The 27,951-nt window shown below is 42.5% G+C and overlaps 2 protein-coding genes and 1 pseudogene across 3 annotated transcripts; all 3 read right to left on the bottom strand.

Annotated features, from left to right (window-relative positions):
• Positions 1 to 130: 130 nt before the first annotated feature.
• On the bottom strand, positions 131 to 1,067 carry LOC308577262 (olfactory receptor 1E5-like; annotated as a pseudogene). The gene has a single exon. The product of its transcript is annotated as an olfactory receptor 1E5-like (transcript).
• A 16,244-nt stretch (positions 1,068 to 17,311) lies between these two features.
• Positions 17,312 to 18,247, bottom strand: LOC308576506 (olfactory receptor 1468-like; the record flags this gene model as incomplete). The annotated part of the gene is made up of 1 exon (XM_081175889.1): positions 17,312 to 18,247. One exon carries the CDS (start codon positions 18,245 to 18,247, stop codon positions 17,312 to 17,314), a length of 936 nt encoding a protein of 311 aa, XP_081032015.1.
• A 5,099-nt stretch (positions 18,248 to 23,346) lies between these two features.
• LOC308576505 (olfactory receptor 1L4-like) lies at positions 23,347 to 27,080 on the bottom strand. Its single transcript, XM_081175888.1, has 2 exons — positions 27,024 to 27,080; positions 23,347 to 24,482 (listed from the first exon to the last, which is right to left on the bottom strand). Exons 1-2 carry the CDS (start codon positions 27,042 to 27,044, stop codon positions 23,544 to 23,546), a joined length of 960 nt encoding a protein of 319 aa, XP_081032014.1. The 5' UTR covers positions 27,045 to 27,080; the 3' UTR covers positions 23,347 to 23,543.
• Positions 27,081 to 27,951: the final 871 nt, after the last annotated feature.

Raw genomic sequence — 27,951 nt, 5'->3', positions numbered from 1 at the left:
TCCATTACAGATACCCAACATTTGGGCCCAAGTTTAAAACAGACCCGAAAGCACACACACCATCTGTGTGCTCTGCTATCCAAGTGATGTTGGCTCCCACTCCTGCTACTATAAGGTGTGACAGAAAAGACACTAATGAAAATGGTGCCCAATGATCCTCTTCATGGCTGCTTTCATTTCACTATTCCTGAGACTGTAGATGAAGGGATTCAGCATAGGGGTCACCATGGTAAACATGACAGCGGCCACAGTTTTCTTGGGATCTGTGCTGTTGGAACGTGGCTTGTAATAAACCCAGGTCACAGAGCCATAAAACAAGACAACCACAGCAATGTGGGACCCACACGTGGAGAAAGCCTTTTTCTTTCCAGAATTGGATGGAATCTTCAGGATGGTGTAGAAAATGCCCATATAGGAGATAATGACCAGCACAAACGGCCCCAGGATCTCCACCACCCCTTCAGTTGGAATCAGCATTTCTATGACACTGCGGTCAGAGCACGTGATCTCCAACACAGAAGGAAGATCGCAGAAGAAATGTGGGATCTCTCTAGAGTCACAGAAAGACATGTGGGACATCAAAATGGTGTAAAGCAGAGAGTGGGCAATAGGGATAACCCAGGACACTGCTGCGAGGAAGTGGCAACGCTTACGGTTCATCAGGGCAGAATAACGCAGGGGGAAGCAGATGGCCACGTAACGGTCGTAGGCCATGGAAGCCAACAGGAAGCTGTCTGAGTTGCCAAAACACATAAAAAAGAACATCTGGACCAGGCAGCCATGATAGGAGATGGTCCTTTTCTGAGACAACAAGTTTTCTAGCACTTTAGGGATGGTGGTGGAGATGAAGACCAAGTCAGCAAAGGCAAGGTGGCTGAGGAAGAAATACATAGGAGCCTGGAGGAGCCGTAAATCAGAACGGATCAAGAAGATGATTGTTGCGTTCCCCAGAAAGGCCAGCAGGTACATGGAGAGGAATAGCAGGAAGAGGAGCCTTGGAACTCTGGCTGGATTGGGAAGCCACGGAGGAATAATTCAGAGACGTCTGTTGCATTCCCAGGACTCATTAGGCTAAAGAAGAAGAAGAAGAAATGTTTAGGCTAGTAAATTCTCCACCCTCTGCTTGCTAGCTGCCCAAACTGAACTATGCGGAAATCCCTCTTTCCTCTCCTCATATCATATTCTCCATGTCTGTTTTTGAGATACTGCCAGACATTGACATAGCAAGGGACTTTAAGACTCTGGATTAGAAGCTGAAGGGCCTTAGGGTACAGGTGGTTTTTTTCATCCCTGCTTCCTGTTGAAGGTTGTGGCCCAGGAAGAGAGGGGAAGATACTGGGGGTAAATCAGTGGCTGCTCTGGTGTTGTTGTCAGGAATGATTTGGCTTCTTGCACCATGGTTTCTGCTTCCTTGAGGATGGACGTCTGGCAAGAGATAGGTTATACCTCACAGTGGTCAGCAAGAATGTGTTTACTCATCAGGAGAGCTTTAAACTAAATCCTGAGGAGGAGGGAGACAATATTACAGACAAAAGGGAAACAGCTGTTAGTGGGCTTAATAGCTTTGTTGATGCACAGGAAACCGAGGTGGTGATACAGAAAGCTGCCAAAGGGCTAAATGTCACATCCACACCAAGCATTTAAAGCACATCTGGACTTCCGGTTGGCTCGCCCGATTATGGCGGACAGGAGCTCTTTCGTGGAAAGGGCACCGGCATTTTGAAGATAGGGGAGAACCGCCAGAGTGCATCAGTACCCCAAAAAACCCTCAGATCAAGTGTTCTGAGGACCCGGAGTTCCTGTGGGTGCTGGAAATGACTCCCCCACTCCCCGGTAAGCTCTAAAAAGAGCACTGAGTGCGAGCGGGATTGGAGACAGTGGCACTTGGGAATCAATTCGCTTCCTTCAAAGTGCAAAGCTCTGATTCCAGCGATCGTGAGCGGCCAATTCCTCCAAAGAAAATTGGATCTAAATCTTCTGAAATTCATGAGTAAAGCGACTTAAATTGGAATTACAAATTGGGAAGGAAAGGGATTTTAAAATGGAGGTCGATCCCTTCTGCTGAAGCAAAAGTGAAAGCAGCTAACGTTACCAAAATCCGCTACTTTAATTTAATTTTTCTTAGAAAATCTTCAAGTGTATTATATTACCCCTTTCTAGCAGAGGGAAGGGGGCAAAAAAAGACTAAAAGTAATTTCCCTGCAGAAGAATTTGTGAATTGTTTGAACTGTTATATCTTCTTTGTGGAAGCAGACCTCCCAGGTGAGGGAAGGCTAGACTCCATTGTGACGTAACAAAGGAATCGGATACTTTCAACTTTCGTTTTCCGCTTTGGAAAATACAAAGTCATTACAGCTGCCAGAACTCTAAAATATTTGGAACTGTATCTGTACCCTCTGGTTACTAAGTTAAAGGCTGGAAATAAATTTTTGGGGACTCAGTTAGAGGGGTAAAAAAAAGATTGGCACAGATTAAAAGACTGTGGGGGGGGGAGACTCTTATTTTGGAGTGGGGATTTTTGAAATGTGGGAACCTAGCTTGTTTCTTCGCTATCTCCCCCTCGTGACTGTAGTTGACCTGGGGGGGGAGTATGGATGGGGGAGCCAAAGGAGACAAGACAGAGAAGCCAGAGAGACCAGAGAAAGCAAAAATTAAGCCAAGAAGAGACTCTAGAACACCAACATTTGAAGACTCTGTAATGCAACTTCTTCAGGAAATTAAAACAGAAGTAAGAGGGAATCAAAAGACTATTCAATATTTGAGGAATGATTTTGTGGAACTCAAGCAGGAACTGAAAGCAGTGAAATCAGATGTAACTACATGAGGCAAGATTTGCACAATTGGAAACTGTAAGGGTCCGGGATTTAGAAACAATTCAGCAGGAAACGCAAAATTCAATTGCGTTTCTTCAAATGAAGGAGAGGGAGACCCATTTGAGATTGAGAGGGGTAGCCCAGAAGGAGCAGGACAATCTAAGGGGCTGGCTCATTGAAGAATTTTCAACTTACTGGTAGATTTCAAAAGAAGAATTAAATTTGTGGATTGACAAAGCATATAGATTTGGCCCTAAAAAAGACTCTAAAATCACACATGACTGTATGGTGATTTTTAAAACAAAAGAACAAAGAGATATTATATTAGGACACCATTAGAAAAAAGTTTAAAGATAGACAGAAAGGCCGTGATTCTGTTCAAAGAAGTCCCAAGACATTTCTTAACCCTGAGAAATAACTACACAGACAAGGCAACTGCTCTAAGGAAGAAAAACATTTTCTTCAGGTGGGAATTCCCAGAGGGTCTCTCCTTTAAATTTCAAGGGAGGAAACAAAAAAATCAGAACTGTGGGAGAGAAAGAGAGATTTCTGGAGAAAAACGCAAAGGAACTTGGCTTGGAAAGTTCTCCTCCTTTGGATGCCGGGGCAGAAGGCCCCTAAAAAATCAAGATGTCCTTAAAAATTTACTCCTGGAATGTTAATGGTTTAAATTCTCAAAAAAAAAAAAAAGACACCAAGTTTTTCATGTTTTGGCGAAACACAATTTGGATATAATTTGCCTACAAGAAACACATGTTACCAGACTGCATAGAAAAATCTTACAGAATAAAAAACTTGGACAGGATTTCATCTCATCTAAAAAAAAGAGGAGTGGTTTTTTATATTAAAGAAAAATGGAACCCCAAGTTGTTGTTTAAGGATGAGGAAGGGAGATACATTGTTGTAGAAATTACAGCACAAGGCGATAAACATTGGGAATTTATGCACCAAATGATGGAAAAGTGGAATTTTTTAGAAACTTGGATTTAAAGCTCAATGAATATCTGGATTATAAAATAATACTAATGGGGGATTTGAATGGAGTAGTCTCTACACTTATGGATAAATCACAAGAGCAAAAAGTACAAAATGCAGGCAGACTTCCAAAATTGTTTTTTGATATGGGGACAAATATGATCTGTCAGATATATGGAGACTACGAAATCCTACAGAGAAAGATTACACTTTCCCCCCAAATTCGTCCCAAACATTTTCGAGAACCGATTACTTATGGATTACCAGAGATTTAGCTTCAAGGGTATCAGAAATTCAAATATGCCCTAGGACATGCTCTGACCATAATGCAGTGTTATTGAAAATGAAAGTGTATCTGCAGGGTTCCTTCAGATGGAGGATGAATGATGGGTTGTTGAGGAATGAACAGGTGGTGGGAAAGGCCCAAAAGACTCTAAAAGATTATTTTGAACTAAACATAAATACAGAGGTAGAAACAAGAGTCATGGGGGATGCTAGTAAAGCCGTTATGAGAGGTTTCCTCATACAACAGAATGCCAGAAAGAAAAAGATACAAAAGGGGGAAAAGGGAAAAAATCTATCTCAAATAAAAGAGAAAGAAAAGAATTTAAGATCAAAGCCTAAAAGCCAACAGATACAAAAAGACATCAAAGCTTTGCAGACTCAATTTTCTCAAATTATAAATCAAGAAATAGAATGGAAAATAAAATTAATGAAACAGAGAAATTTTGAATCTGCAAATAAATGTGGGAAATTGTTAGCTTGGCAATTAAAAAAGAGACAGAAACAAAATACGATTACAAATATTGTATCGGAGGGAAAATCTGTGGAAAACCCTGGGTATATTAGAAAATGTTTTCCGAAATATTTCAAACAGCTGTATAAAGAAGATAAAGATAAAATTGAGCAATTTCTTAGGATAAATGAATTGCAAAAAATTCCCGGAGACAAAAGATCACTACTCAATGATATGATTACAAGGCAAGAGGTTGAAATAGCAATAAACCAGATGCAATTGGGCAAAGCCCCAGGACCGGATGGATTATATGCTAAATATTATAAAACTTTTAAAAACTAGGTAATTCAACCATTAGCAGAGGTTTGTAATAAGATATTGAGAGGGGAGAAGGCACCTGAAACCTGGAGACAAGCATATATAACTCTGATACCTAAACCTGACCAAGATAGATCAGATGTAAAGAATTACAGACCAATCTCACTACTAAATGTAGATTATAAAACATTTGCAAATATTCTGGCAAATAGACTGAAAAAGGTTTTAACAGAATATATACATAAAGACTAGGCAGGCTTCCTGCCTGGAAGACATATGAAAGATAACATCAGAAATATGGTTGACATTTTGGAAAGATTAGAGGCTAAAAGAGATCGCAAAGCATTATTAATGTTTATTGATGCAGAGAAAGCCTTTGACAATATTTCTTGGTTATTCATTAAAAAAAATCTGGAAAGTATAGAGGTTGGCCAAATTTTTTTAAAATAGTATTAAGGCGATCTATTCTGAACAAAATGCTAAAACTATTGTTAATAATGTGGTATTGGAGGAAATTAAAATTGCAAAAGGAACCAGGCAAGGATGCCCACTTCCCCCTCTATTCTTTATTTTGGTCCTGGAGGTATTGCTGAATATGTTGAGGAAAGAAGAGAAAGTAAAGGGCATTTTAGTAGGATCCAAGAAATATAAATTAAAAGCCTTTGCTGATGATTTGGTTATAACCTTACAGGATCCAGAGACCAGTGCATTGAAAGCACTGGAGATGATTCAGGATAATTTACCCATTATTGATAATGTCAAATGTTTCAAAGACTGGCAGAAGGCCTTGTCCAAATTTATTTGGCAAGGGGAAAAACCGAGAATTAAGTATAAATTACTTACGGCTATAAAAGAAAGAAGGGAGTTTTCCCTGCCTGATTTAAAGATATATTTTGAAGCTGCGGCCTTCTGCTGGATTAAAGATTGGATTAATTTAGAAAATGAAGATATTTTGGATTTAGAGGGATTGGACAATAGGTTTGGTTGGCATGCATATCTTTGGTATGACAAAATAAAGGCCCATAGTGGTTTTAAGAACCATATAATTAGGAAGGCGCTTTATAATGTGTGGAGTAGATATCAGGATCTTTTGGTAAGAAAAACACCCAAATGGATTTCACCAATGGAAGCGCAGGCACAAAAAAAGCTAAATACGGAAAATAAGTGGTTGAGATATTCTGATTTACTGATAGAAGATGGTGAGGGATTTAAATTAAAACCATTTGAACAAATCAAAGATAAAGTGAATTGGCTTCAATATTACCAAATTAATGAACTATTTAAGATTGACAAGAAAATAGGTTTTGCAACTGAAAAAACCAAATTGGAGTTGTTAGATACTAATGTTAAGAACATGTCTAAGATGTATAGTTTGTTACTGGAGTGGCATACAAAAGATGAGCAGGTAAAGTCAGTTATGATTGATTGGGCACAAGATGTGGGACATAATATAATGATGGAGGACTGGGAGAGACTTTGGAAGAAAGGGGTTAGGTTTACTGCATGCACAATGTTAAAGGAAAATATTATGAAAATGATGTATAGATGGTACTTAAACTCTGTTAAACTGGCGAAGATCTACCATAACTGTGATAATTTATGCTGGAAATGTAAAGAAAAGGAAGGTACTTTTTATCATATGTGGTGGACTTGCTCCAAGGCAAAAGACTTCTAGGAAAAAATTATAATGAATTTTAAAAAATGATGAAATATACATTTATGAAAAAACCAGAAGCCTTTCTTCTTGGAATAACAGGTTCTGAATTGCCCAAAAAAGATGTACAAGTATTTTTGTATGCCACAACTGCTGCACGGATTTTACTAGCCAAAAAATGGAAAACACAAGAACTACCAATGGTAGAAGAATGGCAGATGAAGATGATGGAGTTTATGGAGCTGGCTGATCTCACCGGGAGAATCCACGACCAGAAAGAAGAGGAACACCAAGAAGATTGGAAGAAATTTAAAGACTATTTGAATAAATATTGTAATATTAAAGATATGTAACCACTTGAAAGAACTAATTAGGCCTAAGATTAAATTAGGATTAAATAAATAAATAAGAAAATGTACGATAGAAAAGTAAGGAAATTTGACTGACTGTAATACGGTTTTATGAAATAATGATATTGGAAACTGCTACATTGAATTACAAGGAAATTCAGATGGAAGAGATTAGAGGAAGTCAATTAATATGTTTAGGAAGATGGATTTTAATGTAAATCTTAGTTTATGTGGTGATATATGGGGACTTTGAAGTATTTTATGTTTCATGTTCTTTCTTTTTTATTCTTTTTCTCTTATTATTGTTTCTTCTCTTTTTTGTTATGCTTTTGTATGAAAAATAATAAATTTTATTGTGGGGGGGGAAAGCATTTAAAGCACACCTGAAAAACATAGTAAGTCTCCCCCCCCCCCCAAGAATTCTGCGAACCATACTTTGCTAAGGGTGTTGCGAATTGCTTCTCTATGACTGGTAAAATACAGTTCCCAGAAGTCTTTGGGGATAGGCATGTGCTTTAATTGTACTGAGTGAATTCAGCAGATACTGATTAGTAACCATTAAAAAAATCCTCAATAGGTTTCTTGGATGTTAGAAGCTTTTAAGTGGGTAACGCATTGTTTCACCAATCTATGAGCAGTGAGAGATTCCAGAGGTACCAGTGTGATAGGAATTTTGAGGTCTTAGATATATGGTAATGTTCATAAGTGTACCAACCAAGCATGTACATAGATCAGCACAGGAAGACCGACCTGGAACCATTTTGATTCCCAAACTGACCAAATGTTTTCTCTGCAAGGTCAAAGGAAAATGGAAAAGCCTCCCCATTGTCTTTTCCTTCACAAATCCTGTCTTAAGGGTATGTCTGTGTTTGAATAGGATGTGAGCCTGTGACATGGCCCAGGAACTAAGTATTTATCATTACAAAAGACTGGCCAGGCTCCCCAGGCAATCCAATCTAGTAAGCAGGTATCCAATCAAGTAATCTGCCAGACAGGAGAAAAACAACATTCACATTTCTGTTTTAGACCGCCTTTTCTGTGATGTAGGTATGATGTATCTGAGGGGTGGTCTTAGGTTACACCCCTTCTGTGATGTATGTATGATGTTTCTGGGGGTGGTCTTGATCTACAGGGTGGCAATTTCAAAAGTCCATATAAGGCCTTGCGTGCCATTGTTCTGGGTTCCTCCTCCCTCCTTTGTGTGGTGAGTAAGGACCCTGTTGCAACAGATCAATAAAGATCAGGCTTACTAGCTGCTTTGCTTATCAATATTCTCTGGTTGGTCTCTGTTACTTTCTCCTACCAATAGGGAACCTATGTAAGGACTCTATATGGGCTCTTGGATACCCCATAAGGGAAAAGGGCAATTTTTGTTTACAACACCAGGCATGTTTAACAGGGTCTGTGTTTACTTTTGGAACAATGAGGCCAAGTGTAGTCCGTGATCTCTTAATGATACAGGGTTTATTTACATATCTATGCAACCTGTGTCTAGATGGAGAGAGATCAGAGCATTCACATCCCAAGAGGGTCCTGTTTCTTCCATTGCTGCAGCCTCAGATTCCAAGAGACTCCAAATATCATGTCTGACCTCTGCTGCAGCTTGAAACAGACTGGCTGCTTCATGCTTTGCCCCCCCACGCCCCAGCTTCAAAAAGGGACAATTCTTTCCTGTTTGCTTCCTAATTGCCCACTGCAGTTCTGCTCCACCCTCCTGAAACTCTGTCCTTTTGTCTCTGCTAATCATCTCTTACCTCAGCGAGGGCTTTCCCCATTTTCTGTCCAGCCCAGACAGAAAATGGCCTTCTTAATGGGTGTTTCCTGGACATGGAAAAACCACTTTAAACTCAAGCCCCCATTAGGCCCAGGAATTTAGGAGCTTCCTTACATTCTACCCCTTCACTGAATCCAGACATTTTAGAGGAGTCTTGCTTCCACCCCAAAAACATAAGAATATTCACACTTACTTAAGTAAAGGCACTTCCTGTTTGCTCTCTTGCTCCTGTGAAGAACAAAGGAAGTGGACTTGTTCTGCATAGGACAAAACTGGCCTCCTTCATCTGCTGAGGAGATTAGCTCTGTGTTTTCTGACGCAAGGGAAGCTTTTGTTCATCTCTGCTTAAGGGTGGTGATCTCCAGGGTCCAAGGAAGACTCAACCAGGTTCCCCCTCCAGAATTAATAGAATGCAATAGCATAAACTCTGGAGAATCATCATTCAGAGACCCAACCCATCATTCAGCTTCACAAATTAGCTCGTCCTCATTAATAAGTGTTAGAAAAGTTTTTCCCTTTGAGTGTGGATGTTGGAGGATTCTGGTTTGCTCCACAACTGGGAACAAGCTTGAAATATACTCAGAGTCGAGTGTGAATTTCATGCTCTTTATTCAACTCATAGTAGCGATGAACGAAACTTTCCCCATAATATCTAGCTATATATACAGTGGTACCTCGGGATGCAAACAGGATCCGTTCCGGGGCCCCGTTTGCATCCTGAATCGAACATAAGACGCGATGGTGCATCTGTGCGTGCGCGGGTCGCGTTTTGCTGCTTCCGCGCATGCGCGTGACGTCACTTTGAGCGTCTGAGCATGCGTGAGCGGCCAAACCCAGAAGTAACATGCTCCGTTACTTACGGGTTGCCGCAGAGTGCAACCCGAAGGCGCTCAACCTGAAGCAAATTCAACCCGAAGGTAAAGGTTGTTCTCCAACTGGAGCGCTCACCTCTTTTGCTGACCACCAGCATTATGCTTTCCATTTTTAAGTTTGGAATAGAGTAGTTGCTTCCATAGACATCTGAAGGCAGCCTTGTATCAGGAAGCATTTAATGTGTGATGCTCTGATATTCAAAACTTGCCACACACACTCCAGGTGCAAGATGTTCACACTAGGGCTCGTGAGGCGATTGCCTCAGGCAGTAGGATCCACGGGGCAGCAGATCTGGCCTCCAATGAATGAATTGGCCACTGCCGCCGCCGCTGCCACAATTGTTGGCAGTTGTGGCACACACCTTAAGAGACCAGATCTGCTGCCTCCCCCCCCCCCCCGCTTCTACATTGGCCAATACATATATTTATTCCCTCTCCTTCCTGGTCTAAATCTTCACTCATTCCTTCTTCCCCAGAGGGGGACACCATTGTGTGGTTCATTTCACATGCCCAAAGGTCTTGCACTGGCCTTGGCTCACGCATTACAAATATTTTAATTGTACAACTCTGAGAGGATTGGAATCTTTTCTGTGAAGTCACTGCATGCATCCATTTAAAATGGGTGTATACCTTTACCCTTATGCCCAGCAAAGAATTTGCACACCAGGAAATAGAGGAAGATTGTTTTATTACAGAGAAATGAAAGCAGTGCCCAGCAAAGCAAGGAGGGAGCTGAAGAACAAAATAGGAAAAGGTAAGGGAACACCCAGCTACTTGAAATGAATTCAAATCTCCAGGGAATGATGAGCTGCACCAAGGGTCCTAGAAGCAGCTCGAGGATGTAATCTCAGAACCTCTGTCTATAATCTTTGAGGATTCTTGGAGAACAAGTGAGGTCCCTGCTGTGTGGAGGCGAGCAATTTTTGCCCCCATCTTCAAAGGCGGGTGGGAGGAAGACCAGTCAGCTTGACACTGATACCAGAAAAGGTCCTAGAACAAAGAATTATCGTACTTGATCAGTCTGTGAGCAATTAGAAAAGGATGCTGTGATTACTAAGATCAGCAACTAGTGAAGATCCCAAAGCGCTGCATCATAATCTGCTGAAAGAGACAAGGTTTCATAACTTTTATAGACCTTATAACCCATTACTGGAATAGCATTCCTGCTGCCTCTGGAAGAGTAACATCTAGAGAGAACTTAATAGTACATAATATTATTGCATTGTACATTATTAATTGAAAATACTCCCCAGCTCTTCTCCTATTATTTATATATACTTTTCGTATTTTCTTTCTCCTTTATTCCTTTACAAATTATAAATAGCATTATTATTATTACTTTCTCTTGCTTTATTTTTCTTTTACCCTCCCATCTTTTCTTTGTTTCTTTCTTTTGTAATTTTCTTTTTGGGTTGTTTTTTTTTTTGCTTTGTTTGTTTTGTTTCTCTGTTTCATTTTTGTTGTTTTTCTGGTCATGTTTTTGTGTGGTCTTTGACTTGTGTGGTTTTGTCTTGTCCCCCCCCCGTTTTTTGTTTTTGTCTTTTGTTGCTGTTTTTCTGTTTTTGTTTGTTTTTCCTTTCACTATCTATTGGTAGCTATTGCAGCTGATATTAGCATCAGATGTCATTAGTTTTGTTGCAAGGTGCTGATTAATTGAGCCGCTAACCTGTTTAAAGATTTATATATATGATCTATCACCCTGAATGAGCAAGTGAACACAAGGATTGCAATCATTTATTATATTTATTTGATCTGTGATATTGCTGTATCGATGCTAGGCTGTAACTAATTAGACAATTGTTCATAATCAATTTTAAATATACTTAGTGAAACTGGTGAATATAAAGAATTAGTGAATACATAGGCCGGAGATTATTATCAGATTGGTAAAATTGTCGTGATTGTATTAAGAAAGATTGAATTTAATTGATATCCAGTCTGTAAGACAGAAAGAAAGAAAACAAATTACCTTGTGAGATAATTGAATTTCATAGTGATGTTTGGTAAAAAAACAACTGTGTCAGGTTCTGCGGCAGTTTCAGCCTCACAAATCAGGAGAACGTCAGTAATTGACATGGATCAACTGCTAGATACGAGAGAATTAATTTTAAGTTTGAAGAAAGATATCAAAGATTTAACAAAACAATGTAAATGAAAAGGCAAAAGCAACAGAAGAAAAACTTATTTCAATGGGAGTTAAAATAGATGAAAATGTGAAAATAACAGCTGAGTTATCAACTTAGGTCAACAATTTAGTACAAAAAAATTCAGAACTGACGAAAATAGTGCTAGACCTTAAAGGTAAAACACAGACTACAGGAAGCTCAGAAAAAATTACAAAATGAAAATAGAGAGCTGAAAAGGGAATGCGATAAGTTAAGGAAAGAAACAGCAGTTCTGAAAGCGCAGCAGGATTCAACTCTGGATGCTGTTGCAATGTTGCAAATGCAGAGAAGGGAGAATACCCTAAGATTCAGAGGATTAACAGTGGACGCAGAGGAAATAACTGGGGAGGAAATCTCAAAAGAGCTAGCAGCTTGGTTAGACCTAGAAGAAGCAGAAGTAGCACAAAAATAGAAAAAGCATTCAAAGTCAAATCTAATGTAGCAAAAGCAAATAACTGGCCGGCTGATTGTTTAGTCTCTTTTAACTCTATGGATTTCAGAAACAGAATTTTACAAGCTAGTAACAAGAAGAAATTCCAGTCGGAAGGAAATGATATTATTGTCCACAAGATTATCCCAAATCGATTGATAAAAAAGAGAGAAGCTTACAAACCTCTGGCTGATGCACTAAAGGCAAAGGCAGTGGACTATAGGTGGGAGTACCCTGAAGGCATCTCCTTTTTCTTTAAAGGGAAACGTAGAAAGTGCTTGTCGGCATTAGATGCGGACAAGTTCTGGAGAAAGTACCAGAAAGAGCTCGGAGGAAAAAGACAATTGTTGGGAGAATCAGAGGAAATTGAACAAACAGTTGAGAGTTAGGAGTCAGATCTAAGACGGGAATTTATTAAAAGTATATTGAGACCTTTAATGTGTAATTTTTTTATTTTATTTTTTTAACCTGTTGACTTATCATAAGAAATAAAGTATGAATTAAAAATCTATTACTTGGAACGTAAATGGTTTAAATGAAAAATCAAAAAGGAATAAGGTGGAACATATTCTGGTTAAAAATGCTTGCTAAAAATGTAGCCACAAAAGAAAAGGACAACTTAGAAAAATCTCCTGAAAATCTCCTCAAAAGCGAAATACCTGGGTATTTGAGCAACCCCCAAGAATATAAACTTATTTCTGGATAATTACACCAAAACTTGGTTAGAGATTAGAAAAAACTTTGAAACCTGGAGTAAATTAAAATTAACATTTCTGGGTAGGATTTCCATTATAAAGATGAACGTGCTTCCAAAATTAATCTTTTTATTTCAAATGATTTCAATACTGGGTGAAGCGGGTTGTCTCAAGATATGGCAAAGAGAAATTTCCAAATTCCTGTGGGAAGGGAAGAAACCTCGGATTAAACACCTGATCTTAATAGACATAAAAGAGAGAGGAGGCTTTTCTCTACCCGACCTAAAACTTTACTACGAGGCAGCCTGTTTCACCTGGCTAAAAGATTGGTGCACGTTGCAGGATCTGGACCTCCTGGACCTGGAAGGTTTTGACAACCGTTGGGGATGGCAGGCCTACCTGATATATGGAAAAGCGAAAATTCACAAAAAAATTACCAACCATATAATAAGAAAGTCACTCTTTGCTGTATGGGAAAAATATAAAGACCTGATGGAGCCTAAAGTCCCGTGGTGGACTTCTCCAATAGAAGCCATAGCAGTAAAACAGAAAAATACCCAAGAAAGCTGGTCAACATATAAAACACTTCTAAAAAATGAAGATAACAGACACAAATTCCAGTTTCTGGCCGATTGCCTCAACCCATAGATCGATTTAGGCAATCGCCAAACGATGACTTGCCCATTGGCCTCGAACCCTGGAGGAGGAAGCATGTACAAATCCTCCTGGAGGTCTGAGTTCAAGTAGGCTACATCCACATCAAAGTGATGCACCTTCCAACCTCTTTGTGCAGCTATGGCTAAGAGCATGCACAGTTTCACTTCTGGAAGTAGAAGCATACACCTCAGTGTAATGCAGCCCCTTCCGCTGCTTGAACCCTCTGGCTACTAACCTAGCCTTGTACTGCTGTTCTCCAGATTCTGTGGGTTTAAGGCGATAAACCCACCTGCTGCTCACAGCCTGTTTGCCAGCCGGCAATGTTGTGAGGGAAAACACACCTAGAGACTCCATTGAGCTCATCTCCTTCTGCATTGCCTCTTGCCATTTACTGGCTTCTTCTTGAGGCAACTTCTGAACATCCTCAAAACTTTCAGGTTCACACTGAACCACCCCAATCCACAAACTTGTGGCCTCAAACCTGTCAGGCGGTTTACCCTTCGTGGTTCGGGTTGATCTCCTCAGCATGAGCTCCGGTACCCGCTCTGTCCCACTAGGGCCAGCTAGACCATCCCCAGCATTAGAGAGCTCCCCCTCTGACCTGCTGTGTCTTTTTAACCTTACAGCTGGACCTGTGGGCGAGGACGGTTCACTCTTTGGCTCTGTCTTGACAGCCTTTGGAGAGGTTCTAGGATGCACCTGCTCTGGACTCTTTTCCTCAGCAACAGGATCAGGCTCCACCTCATCATCATCTGTGTCAAGAAAACTCTCCGAAACAACATCTGGGTTACCATGTATGCGTGTCCACTCACTTTGCTCACAAAACTCAGCACTGCTGCTCACTAGCAGCCCGGATTGATTACCTTCTGGATAGGCAAATCTCCACCCCTTGGTACCTGGTTCATACCCAAGGAAGATCGTCTTCCTGGACCTTGGTCCACCCTTTCTGCGTTTGGCCTTTGGTATAAGTACCCAAGCCTCGCAGCCAAAAACACAGAAGAAATGCACCTTGGGCTTCTTGCCATGCAGCAGAAAATAGGGCGTGTCCCCTACAACAGAAGAAAATGAGCGATTCTGAGAAAGCGACGCACAGCACCAGGCTTCAGCCCAAAAGCACTGTGGGAGCCCAGAATCAAACAGCATAGCAGCCATGGCCTCTTGCAATGTTCTATTCTTGCGTTTAGCAACACCATACTGTTGAGGACTGTGTGGTGCTGTCAACCTGTGACCAATACCCTTCTGGCGGAAGAAATTCTGCAGCGCAGACCCAGTAAACTCCGCCCCTCTATCACTCTGAATGTTGCGGACCTTTGTAGAGAATTGCAATTCTACAGCAGAGATCCAGTCTTTCACCAATGCAGCAGCTTCCCCTTGGTGTTTAATCGAGAAGACCCAAGAGTTCCTAGAAAAATCATCCAAAAGAAGCAAAATACATTTTGCCCCACCCAGACTGGCTACTGGCATAGGGCCACACAAGTCTGCATGCAACAGCTCAAAAGGCTTGGCTGTTTCTCTGCTAGACTTGGGATATGTGCACATTTTTACCTTGGACTGATTACAAGCTCTGCAATCTAAAAACTTATCACATGCCTTCATTTTACACCCCTCTGTACACCCCGGGGCCCTCGTGACATAATTCCAATTCGTATGTGCCATCCTGCGATGCCATAGGTGGGAACAGCCATCATATGTTGGGACATTTGCACACTGCACCTGTGCTACCTCAGTGGGACTGTTATTTGCAATAGGCATTTCCACCACGAACAGCCTGTTCTTGCATTCAACACTGAACAGTTGTCTCCCACCCCTGGAAAAAGAACACATGTTATTCTCAAAACAAACGCTGAAGCCATCAGTGACTAATGCAGAGACAGACAAAAGACAGCTGGACATTTCTGGAACCACATAGGCTTGAATCTTGTGCTCCAAGAACGGACAATAAAGAGTCCCAGCATTGACAGTTTGACCATTCTTAACAGCCTTGCAATCCCAAAGAAGCCCAGCAGATGGAACCAAAGAATGCGTTGCTCCACTGCCAATGACGAAGGTCAGCCCAGCTTCCTGTTTACAGCCTTTAACCGTTGCCATGGAAGCTGCAAGGTGATACTGAGAAGACTTATCTTTGCTTTCACCTCGGTTGGAACTTTTGGACATCTTCCCACGCCTCGCTGCCGTGGAAGAGCCCCTTATCTGCATCTGTTGCTTGACCTTGCATTCCTGAGCCTCTGCCGGACAGTCTCTCACGAGATGGGAGGGGGACCCACATCTGTAGCAGTGTCTCGAAGCAAAGGCTTTTACAGACTCCTCATTGCTTCTTGCTGCACCCCACTCCTCCTTGGGGCACATCCTGCATCTGCTCACCCAGCTCTCAGTCTCTTCTCCTGTTCATCAACTAATCTCCCAGTAATATACTCCAGAGAAAGCTGGTCCAATGGCATAGTCTCCATCGTCAGAACCAGGTTCTCATAACTCCTGTCCAAAGAGCTCAGCAGGGTGTATGCCTTGAGCTCATCAGGGAAAGGTACATCCAGCTGACGCAGCTTAGTGAAAATGGACAGCAACTGTGTGATGTGATCACGTACCGATTCCCCTGGAGACAGCCTCTTCTCAAAAAGAGAGCGTATCACATGGATCTTGGCACCAGCTGTGGTTCTTTGATGCACTCTGACCAAAGCCATCCAAATCCCATGGCAAGACAATAACCCATCAATGTGAGGCAATTGAAACGCCTCAAGAGCCATTACAATATGGGACATAGCTTTCTGGTCCTTCTTAATTGCGGCGTTAACTCTCTCAATCTCAGCAGCATTTGCCCCAGCAGCTGCCACTGGTGACTCATTTTGGGTGCACTCCCAGTGTTGTTTGCCCAACAGCCAATATTTGATCTGCCTCGACCAGTCCTCCCAATTGCGGTCATTCAATTGCTCAAAAGGAACATTGAAAGTCTCATGCGATTGAGATGGATTTTGCTGCGCCATCTTCCCGAGGCTATAAGCTTACTCATGCTTTCTGCTGGCCGGTTGCTTCAAAGATGCTTCCTGCAGCAAGCTCCACTTTCACCAGCGACATCACAGCTGCCTCTGCCCCCTTCCCAACAGCAGGCAGGATCTCAGAGCTGGACTCTGCTTTGTCTCATCCTCACACTCAGCACAAACGTGGCCTGGGTCCTTCCATAACCTGTTGGACAGCTGACTGGGTCCGGTACGTTTCCACTGCTCCAGAATTCCTAGCCAGTAGCAGAGCGGCGGCGTGTGCTTGATGTGTAAGTGAAGAGAGAGTCCATACGCTGTTTCTTTCTAATCTAAACAGCTTTATTTACACAGACAGATAAAATAACAAACACCGTCCGAGACAACAGACATTGTGTGTGTCTCTCTTTCTTCTCCGTTGAGAAGTGAAAGTAACTCACAGACAAAGAACTCAGCTCCCGGATGTAGGAAGCTCCTCCCCAGATGCAGGACACATAGAGGTTAACCCTATAAGCACCAAACCTCACACAAAGACCATTTGGTTGCCTATACTATTCCTGAATCATAAATCTACTCTTGGAAGATTTAATTATCTAATTGAAGTCTGGTTACTACTTACAGGGGAGTGATAGTTAATATAAGGCAAATATAAGATTATGATGCTGATCTTTACTGTAAGTATTAGGGTTAAGATATTTGCTTATGGTAGTTCAGCTAATCCTAGCACATGCAGGCCCCAAATACCTGAAAGACAGATTGCAGTCCATTTCCCCATTACAGATACCTAACATTTTGGCCCAAGTTTAAAACAGACCCGAAAGCGCACACACCATCTGTGTGCTCTGCTATCCAAGTGATGTTGGCTTCCACTCCTGCTACTATAAGGAGTGACAGCAAAAGCCACTAATGAAAATGGCGCCTAATGATCCTCTTCAAGGCTGCTTTCATCTCACTATTCCTGAGACTGTAGATGAAGGGATTCAGCATAGGGGTCACCATGGTATACATGACAGCAGCCACAGTGTCCTTGCGATCCGAGTTGTTGGAACGTGGCTTGAAATAAACCCAGCTCACAGTACCATAAAACAAGACCACTACAGCAATGTGGGACCCACACGTGGAGAAAGCCTTTTTCTTTCCAGAGTTGGATGGAATCTTCAGGATGGTGTAGAAAATGCCCATATAGGAGATGACGATCAGCACAAACGGCCCCAGGATCTCCACCACCCCTTCAGTCTGAAGCAGCATTTCTATGACACTGCTGTCTGAGCAAGAGATCTCCAACACAGGGTAAAGATCGCAGAAGAAATGTGGGATCTCTCTAGAGTCACAGAAAGACATGTGGGACATCAAAATGGTATAAAGCAGAGAGTGGGCAATAGGGATAACCCAGGACACTGTTGCTAGGAGGAGGCAACGCTTACGGCTCATCAGGGCAGAATAACGCAGGGGGAAGCAGATGGCCACGTAACGGTCGTAGGCCATGGAAGCCAACAGGAAGCTGTCTGAGTTGCCAAAAGACATATAAAAGTACATCTGGACCAGGCAGGCATGATAGGAGATGGTCTTTTTCTGAGACAATAAGTTTTCTAGCACTTTGGGGATGGTGGTGGAGGTGAAGCCCAAGTCAGCTAAGGCAAGGTGGCTGAGGAAGAAATACATAGGAGCCTGGAGGAGCCGTAAATCAGAATGGATCAAGAAGATGATTGTAGCGTTCCCCAGTATGGTCAGCAGGTACATTGAGAAGAAAAGCAGGAAGAGGAGCCCTTGAAACTCTGGCTGGGTTGGGAAGCCACGGAGGAATAATTCAGAGAAGTCTGTTGCATTCCCAGGACTCATTAGGCTAAAGAAGAAGAAGAAATGTTTAGGCTAATAAATTCCCCACCCTCTGCTTGCTAGCTGCCCAAACTGAACTATGCGGAAATCCCTCTTTCCTCTCCTCATATCATATTCTCCATGTCTGTTTTTGAGATACTGCCAGACATTGATATAGCAAGGGACTTTAAGACTCTGGATTAGAAGCTGAAGGGCCGTAGGGTACAGGTGGTTTTTTTCATCACTGCTTCCTGTTGAAGGTTGTGACCCAGGAAGAGAGGGGAAGATACTGGGGGTAAATCAGTGGCTGCTCAGGTGTTGTCAGGAATGATTTGGCTTCTTGGACCATGGTTTCTGCTTCCTTGAGGATGGACCTCTGGCAAGAGATAGGCTATACCTCACAGTGGTCAGCAAGAATGTGTTTGTTCATCAGGAGAGCTTTAAACTAAATCCTGAGGAGGAGGAAGACAATATTACAGATGAAAGGAAAACACCTGGTAGTGGGGTTAATGGCTTTGTTGATGCACGGGAAACTGAGGTGGTGCTACAGAAACCTGCTAAAGGGCAGGAAACTACAAGAAGGAAGCAGCTGGATGGAACATCTTGTGGTTTCAGTTGTCTCTATACAAATGCACAGAGCATGGGAAAAAATGAAGGCGAATCTGAATTCTTAATACAGGGTGGTGGCAGATATGACCTAATAGACACTACTGAAACCTGGTGGGATAAGACACATGATTGGAATGTAGAAATTGAGGGGTACCACCTATTCAAATGGAACGGACCAAACAGAAAGAGTGGAGGGGAGGAGTATTATATGATGTGTACACTTGTGAAGAGATCCATGACCTGGAGCATGGAAGGCAAGTTGAGAATATATGGGAGGAAATAGTAGGAGAGAGGAACAACAGTGACCTTACTTTGGGTGTCTGTTATAGACCTCCAAGCCAGAGACTTGGATGATGCAGTCAGCAGTATGTTTAAGGAGAGATATCTGCACAAAACATCCAGCCCCTGGCATTTATTTCTTTTTGCTATGAAAGTTTTAGCAAGCTATCTCCATCATCAGATATGCCAAGAGGTCACATCCACACCAATGTGGATTTAAAGCACATCTGAAAAACATAGTAAGTCTCCCCCCCCCACCCCAAGAATTCTGAGAACCGTAGTTTGTTAAGGGTGCTGGGAATTGCTTCTCTGTGAGTGGCAAAATACAGTTCCCAGAATTCTTTGGGGCTAGTCATGTGCTTTAATTGTATTGGGTGAATTTAGCAGATACTGAATAGTAACCATTAAATAATCCTCAATAGGTTTCTTGGATGTTAGAAGCTTTTAAGTGGATAACACATTGTTTCACCAATCTATGAGCAGTGAGAGATTCCAGAGGTACCAGGCATGCTTAACAGGGTCTGTGTTTACTTTTGGAACAATGAGGCCAAGTGGAGTCCGTGATCTCTTTATGAATTCACATCCCAAGAAGGTCCTGTTTCTTCCATTGCTGCAGCCTCAGATTCCAAGAGACTCCAAATATCATGTCTGACCTCTGCTGCAGCTTGAAACAGACTGGCTGCTTCATGCTTTGCCCACCACACTCCAGCTTCAAAAAGGGACAATTCTTTCCTGTTTGCTTACCTCCTTGCCCACTGCAGTTCTGCTCCCCCCTCCTGAAACTCTGTCCTTTTGTCTCTGCTAATCATCTCTTACCTCAGCGAGGGCTTTCCCCGTTTTCTGTCCAGCCCAGACAGAAAATGGCCTTCTTAATGGGTTTTTCCTGGACATGGAAAAACCACTTTAAACTCAAGCCCCCATTAGGCCTGGGAATTTAGGGGTTTCCTTACATTCTAACCCTTCCTTACATTCTAATCCAGACATTTTAGGGAAGTCTTGCTCCCACCCCAAAAACATAACAATATTCAAACTTACTTAAGTAAAGGCACTTCCTGTTTGCTCTCTTGCTCCTGTCAACGTGAAGAACAAAGGAAGTGGACTTGTTCTGCATAGGACGAAACTGGCCTCCTTCATCTGCTGAGGAGATTAGCTCTGTGTTTTCTGACTCAAGGGAAGCTTTTGTTCATCTCTGCTTAAGGGTGGTGATCTCCAGGGTCCAAGGAAGACTCAACCAGGTTCCCCCTCCAGAATTAATAGAATGCAATAGCATAAACTCTGGAGAATCATCATTCAGAGACCCAACAGATCATTCAGCTTAACAAATTAGCTCGTCCTCATTAGTAAGTGTTAGAAAAGTTTTTCCCTTTGAGTATGGATGTTGGAGGATTCTGGTTTGCTCCACAACTGGGAACAAGTATGAAATATACTCGGAGTCGAGTGTGAATTTCATGCTCTTTATTCAGCTCATACTAGCAATGAATGAAATTATCCCCAAAACGTCTAGCTATATATACAGTGGTACCTCTGGATGCGAACGGGATCTGTTCCGGAGCCCTGTTCACATCCTGAATAGAACGTAAGATGCAATGGCGCGTCTGCGTGTGTGCGGGTCGCGTTTTGCCACTTCCGCGCATGCGAGTGATGTCATTTTGAGCGTGTGCGATGCGCGAGCGGCGGAACCCGGAAGTAACGCACTCCGTTACTTCCGGGTTGCCGTGGAGCACAACCCAAAAGCACTCAACCTGAAGCACATCCAGCATGAGGTATGACTGTACATTATTTACACAATGGGCCCCGCGTGATTGGCTAATTCCGGGCCGCTCCTGTAGGCCAATCAGGTCACTGATTCACTTCCACCTGGAGCTGGATTGGGTGGCTCCTGCGGACCAATCAGACTGCTGTATTCTTGATCCTAATGTTCTAGGACTCAACTCAGTACATAACAAAGCATAATCTCCAGGGGCTGGGGGCGGTCTTTGCAAAGATCAGAACAGATGTGAGGGATAATCTACAAATTGATACCCAAAGGAGATTGACAGCACAACAGTACACAATGGTCTAAGGGCTGCCTCCTTTCTAAACATTTTACATTGGCAAGATTTTGATTTGGAACAGGAGATGGGATGGACTGGGATGGACTGGGCCAAAGAAAGGAGATTCTCCATGTACCAGAGAGGAAGCAACTGGGATCCTGGAATTGTGTTTGAAGCAGCTACAGAAATCGTCAGCAGGGGTTAAGCTTCTGCACCACTCAGTGAGTTTTGAGGGATACAATGGAGATCTCTTCCATGACTTGCATAAAGGAAGGAGTGGGGAAATGAGCAGAAAAGACTGGGGGATATATCACCCTCCCTCTTACCCAGTGGTGTGGGGTCATTGAAATAGGGGAACTAGGCTAGTTCCCTAAACGTTTCCCTTGCACCTCATTCCTAAAGCCTGGGAAGCTTCTGCCTGGCTTAGGAAGAGAGGTGCGATGCTCTGAAGGGTCCAAGAGCCCTCCCACCACCTGCCCAAAGCCCACCTAGCTGTAGGAAGGAGGCAGCAGAGCTCCAGCATCCTGTTAGAAGCCTGGTGCCTCATTCCCAAAGCCCGGGAAGCTTCTGCCCAGCTTAGGGAAGGAGGCGCAATGCTCACGGGCACAACATCAACACCCCCTCATCTCCCTGGCTAGCTGGTGCCCCTATGAAAAAATTCACCGCACGCCACTGCTCTTACCCCAAGTATAATTGGAGCCACATTTTTCACCAGCTGCAGCCTCTGGACCATCTTCAAGGTCAGCCCCACTTAGAGGGCATTAGAGTAGTCCAAACAGAATTTTCCATTAGATAAATTTTGTGCCCAGCTCCATTTTTTACAAGACTTGAAATAAATATCTCCATTCTACTCTATCAAACACTTTTTCTGCATCTATAAATAACAGTCCATATGGATTGCATTGTTTTCTAATTATATAATTAATATTCAGCTAATATTCAGTTAGATGCCATTTTGCTGTTCATAAGAAATGCTGTTTGATCATTCTTTATAGAGTTGTCAAAAAATGTAAATCTTGCCACCAAATTACCTGCCTAGTGTTTAAAATATTGGTTAAGTAATATGATAGGCTGTAAGACTAAGCTTAACTGCACATATCCCTGGTCTGGCAATCTTTGCTTTGCTTCCCCCTCCCCCTTGACAGTATTGAGAGATTTTAATAGATGATTAATAAAATTATCTGGGAAATTCTCATAATACTCAGCTTTATTTTTTTTTATATATATAAAATTTTTTATTGCGTTTCTTTCCATAGGTTAACAGATTTGTTTACATAGCAACATGCAAGAAACATTTTTTTTATATATGAAGAAAAATAAGAAAAAGAAGAAAAAGTTAAGTAACTTTCACAACGTCCTTCAACAGTTCGCTTTCTTTTTGGACCTCCTCACATCCTCTCAACATTGCATTCATTATTCTAGCCAGTTCAGCAATTTGTTATCTTGTTTCACATCTTATTGTACCTTTGAATTTATTATGTTACCAATTTCGGAAATTTGTAATTTAGTTTTAACACTCTTAATAAACATAATATTTTGTTTCTAATTTATCTCGTTTTTTCATCAATACTTACTTTATCATTTACTTAGATAAATTGCAGAAGCATAACGTTTCTTAATCGTGCACAATCTTAACATTCAAACAACTTATAATATTTTTGCAAATAGTCCTTAAATTTTTTCCAGTCCTCCTCCATTGTTTCTTCGCTCAGATCTCGAATAATACTCAGCTTTAAAGTCATCTGGGCCTCAGCCAGGAGTTTTGCTGCCCCTTTGTCTTTTAATCAACTGAGTTAATTCTGCTATTGTAATTAGGTTTTAAAGGTTTTAAAGAATTTTTCTTTCATCAAAAAAGATTTTAGGTAAAACATTTTCTTTACACATAATATCCATTCTTTCATAATTGATATCAAAAAGTACTGCTTCATCAAATCTGCATTAATTCCAGCACAAAATAAATGAAGTCCAGTTTTGCTATTAAAAAACTTGGGTTCTTTTCTCTTGTAATTGTCATATCTAGTAATTTTATTCAGTAGGATGGTGTTCCAGTTCCTTCTCAACCACTGATAACATTTTGTTGTATCATTACATGTACAATACAAATTTTCAAAAGCACACACCTGAAAACCAACCGATGCAACATTGGTCCATGATTGTCAAAGATTGACTTCTACCGTTTTTTCTTCTTATTTCTGAAATCACATGTCATGGTCTAAATCTGAATGCACTTTTAACTTCTGATGGACTCAGAAAAAGTCACATTCCTGCAGGTGTTCTAAAGGAAGGGATAGATGTCTCTTGGGCTTCTGAAATTAAATTTGCTTGGACTGCCGTGCTAAAACTATTGATAATTAACATCTTTTGGGTTGAGTTTTAAAGAAATCTGGGGATTTCAAAGCTCATCTTCCACCTTTAATCCCTAGATACTTCCTCAGAGACTGCTGAATCTCAGAATTCCTCAGGCTGTAAATGAAGGGGTTCAGCATGGGAGTCACAACTGTGTAGGCCACAGACATCACTCGGACCTTGGAGCCAGAATAGGTGGAGGACGGGCGGACATACACAGCTATAACAGTTCCAAAGAACAAAACGACTGTGGTGAGGTGAGCGCTGCAGGTGGAAAAGGCCTTTCGCTTCCCAGCAGCTGATGGGATCTTGAGAACCTTGGAGAAAATGAGGATGTAGGACAGAAGAGTGACCATGAAAGGTCCCACCATGGTCACAGTGCCCTCAGTGAGGGTCATCATCTGGATTGCTGAGGTGTCTGAGCAGGAGAGCTTGATCAAGGGATGGAGGTCACAGAAGAAATGGGGGATCTCCCCGGAGGCACAGAAGGAAAGGAAAGACATCATCAGGGTGTAGAGCAACGAGTGGAGAAAGCCTAGGACCCAACAGCCTGTAGCCATCAAGAGGCAGTGTTTTGCGTTCATCAGCACAGCATAGCGAAGTGGGTGGCAAATGGCCACAAAGCGATCATAAGCCATGGAGGCCAGGAGAAAACTTTCAGTGTTTCCAAACCCCAGGAAGAAAAACATCTGTGTCAGGCACCCTCGATAGGAGATGTGCTTGGTATGAGTCAATAAGTTCTGCAGCATCTTAGGGACAGTGGTGGAGGAAAACCCCATATCGGCTAATGAGAGATGACTGAGGAAGAAATACATGGGGGAGCAGGAGAGCCGGACATCGCGGTAGATGAGCAGGACAATCACTGAGTTGCCCAGTAGGGTCAGCAGGTACATGAAGAGGAAGCCAGGGATGAGGAGACACTCGTATCCTGACTGGTTTGAGACAAGACCCTGCAGGATGAATCCATCGGGATACGTCATGTTGCCCTGAGGCTGAGAAAGAGTGAGGGAAACAGAACTGACGCCATGTTCCCCTTGTACACTTGATAGTAACAAGAATACAAGAGGACACTCCACAGAAGGAATGACAAAGCAAACACATTTCCTTTCCCCATGCTTCCAATGCCAGCAGTGGTGAGGAGGCAGGTGAGTTCCCCTGGTGTGTTTGCATCTCCCAACTGCAAAAGCCTGGGGACAAGAAATGTAAAATCATTTGTGTTTTCCTCTCTCAATTTTTCTGGGGATCACACCTAAATCCGGAGGTTATCACTTGGCTCTCCTAGTCCCAATTGTGGAAAAGGTATATATTTATCAAATGGCACACTTGTAGGTGTGCATGGTAGTGCGCATGGGAGATCACACTCGGTATGTGCACACTAGCAGGAAATGTGGTGATGGGGCCCTTCAGTGATTCTGTGGCCCAGAATCATTGATACTAGGGCCATTCTATAGATTCTGGGGGCCAGAAAATGTCCAGCCTTGCCCACTGCTGGTGCCGGTCACTTCTGAAGTTGTGTTGGGGGGAAACTGGTAGAAAACAGGTGGGGACAGGATGGCTAATAAACAGGTATGATGGGGTTTGTAGTGTAACAGCATCTGGAGAACCACAGGCTAGCCGCCACCCCCTGCTTTATAGCAAAGTGGGTTTGGGGGGTTACTTTTTACCACAAATGGACCACACAGGTAAGGCAAGCAGAGGCTTTCCCACCCCCCATTTTCTCTCACCGTGCACTCCATTGCATGCAGCACTTTTTGACCCCATCCTGCATCAATTTCTGGGAGGGTTGGGACTTGGGAGTCTGCAGCAAAGGAATGTATGGGGGTGGGGGAGATCCTAAGCAACCCTGTTGAGGTCAAGCGTCAGCCTCCTTCCTATTTTAGACGTGAATGGGGAGTGGGAATATGAGAATAGCAAGAATGGCTTCCGCCATCTGTCTCAGGTAAGCGATTCAGAGCTTTCCCATATTCCAACAGAATATTAAAATACAATAGTCTGTTAAGCATTAAAAGCTTCCCTAAACAGGGCTGCCTTCAGATGTCTTCTAAAAGTCTGGTAGTTGTTGTTCTCCTCTGGTGGGAGGGCGTTCCACAGGGCGGGTGCCACTACTGAGAAGGACCTCTGCCTGGTTCCCTGTAACTTGGCTTCTCGCAGCGGGGGAACCACCAGAAGGCCCTCGGCGCTGGACCTCAGTGTCCGGGCAGAACAATGGGGGTGGAGACGCTCCTTCAGGTATACTGGACCTGAGTAATAATATTTTACACCAGCAGTTCTATGGAGTTGTTTCTTTAGTAGCCAGCCAATTTAATGATTGCTCTGTATTGCTTTTAATGGCTTTTTAAAAGATTCCACATTGCTGAGGACTCCCCTCAGCATAGATTATAGATTCCCTCTCATGGATCATTCTATGAGAGGAAGGTATATAAATATTTTAAGCAGACAAACAATTTTTCAGTTGAAGTTAAAGTGTTACAAAAATCAGAATTATTAATAATTTATGTTTATGAGAATTAATTAATCATGCTTGATTTGCTTTTGTACTAATTGCTTGCTTCTAAGTATATTTTTTCTAAAGCACAGGACAGTCAGAGAGGGAATGAAATGCAGGCTATGTGTAAGCAGATAATACCAAGAACAGAGCTGGCAGAACCAGCTAGCAGAACAAGGGTTTGCAACAAATTTGGCTGGCAGAGAGGAATTGGCAGTGCAGTGCAGTGCAGTGCAGGATAGATAACATGGCAAATACTCCTTTGTTTAACACTGTTTCACTGGAATGCATTTTTTATATATAAACTGTGATTTCTTTCTGTACCACGCAGACCCTTTTTCTGACCTGAGAAGTCAGTGGTCTGTCCCTTCTTTAGGTAAAGGTAAAGGGACCCCTGACCATTAGGTCCAGTCGTGGCCGACTCTGGGGTTGCGGCGCTCATCTCGCTTTATTGACCGAGGGAGCTGTCGTACAGCTTCTGGGTCATGTGGCCAGCATGACTAAGCCACTTCTGGCAAACCAGAGCAGTGCACGGAAACGGAAACACCGTTTACCTTCCCGCTGGAGCGGTACCTATTTATCTACTTGCACTTTGACATGCTTTCGAACTGCTAGGTTGGCAGAAGCAGGGACCGAGCAACTGGAGCTCACCCCATCGCCGGGATTCGAACCGCCAACCTTCTGATTGGCAAGTCCTAGGCTCTGTGGTTTAACCCACAGCGACACCCGCGTCCCTTCTTTATTCAGCTGAATAAACCTGAGTTCTGCCTCTAAGAAGTCTGATTCCCTTTCATTGAGTGGAAAATCTGGAACACCTATCCAAGGGAAGAACAGCATAGATTTCTGCAACAAAGGATTTATAGTGTGATCCTAATCTCCCAAATATACCAGCTGGGAGAGTTTAGAGTGTGGGGTGAAATCTCCCTTGATCCTGGCCACCTTTACTTGCAGAGGAGATCTGTTGGTGGATGCAACCCCTGACATAGCTGCCTCCTTAGGTTTGTTCTGCAATGAAACATTTTGGGGAGGTTAAGATAATGGGACTCACCAGGGCAGGAGACGTTGACATGGTCAAATGAGTAGTTCCATCACATCCCGATGTTGTGATCTGTGCAAAGAACAGAATTTTTTGGGGGAAAAAACTAGGTTGAGGCAAACCGTTGACAGTGGCAAGAAATGAGGATTCCTTTGCTGGCTGTAATTTTTGATGCTTTAATTTATAGTGAATTGCCCTGAGACCCCTGGGTATAGGGTGGTATATAAATTCAATAATAATAATAATGGAAACCTGTTAACTTTTAAAAACTAACCATTTCAGAGGTTTCATAAGTGAGGAATTCCTATAATAATGATATTCCCAACTGATAGAGGAAACACCTCAAAGTTAATATATTCAATGTCTATTGCAAGAAGTGATCATTTCATGGCAAGATCACCCAGTTTCCCTGTTCTAATGAATCAGTGGCTGCAGCATGTCTTTCTCCTCCTTAGTTCTCTGGTCAGCAGACTCTTTTTACCCTCTCGAGTCCCAGGTGGATTAGAACATGACCAGAGCCCTGCTGGATCAAGCCAAAGCTCTTTCGAGTCCAGCATCCTGTTCTTAAAACATCCTATCAGATGGCTGGGGAAGACAACAAAGAGCAGGCTCTGAATGTAACTGCACTCTCCGCACCAGTAATCTCCGGCAACTGGTATCCAGAGATACATGACTGGTATTCTGAGCCAGACCATTAATCCATCTGGTTCAGTATTGTCTACACTGACTGGGTGCAGCTTTCCAGAGTTCGAAACAGAGAATTTCCCCAGTCCTACCTGGAGATGCTGGGAACTGAACCTGGGATCTTCTGCATGCAAAAGAGATGTTCCTCCACTGAGCTATGGCCCTTCCCTTAATTGTGTGAACCCATCGCTATTTCAATAGATTGGGAGGTTTCCTCCAGAGGCAGCAGCAGGTGCCAGCTGGGTGCATGTGAGGC

This window comes from Podarcis bocagei (genome assembly GCF_964188305.1).
Source record: "Podarcis bocagei genome assembly, chromosome: 17".
Taxonomy (NCBI): domain Eukaryota; kingdom Metazoa; phylum Chordata; class Lepidosauria; order Squamata; family Lacertidae; genus Podarcis; species Podarcis bocagei.
The sequence above is the reverse complement of the archived record's forward strand: the minus strand, read 5'-3'. Positions and strand labels throughout refer to the sequence as shown.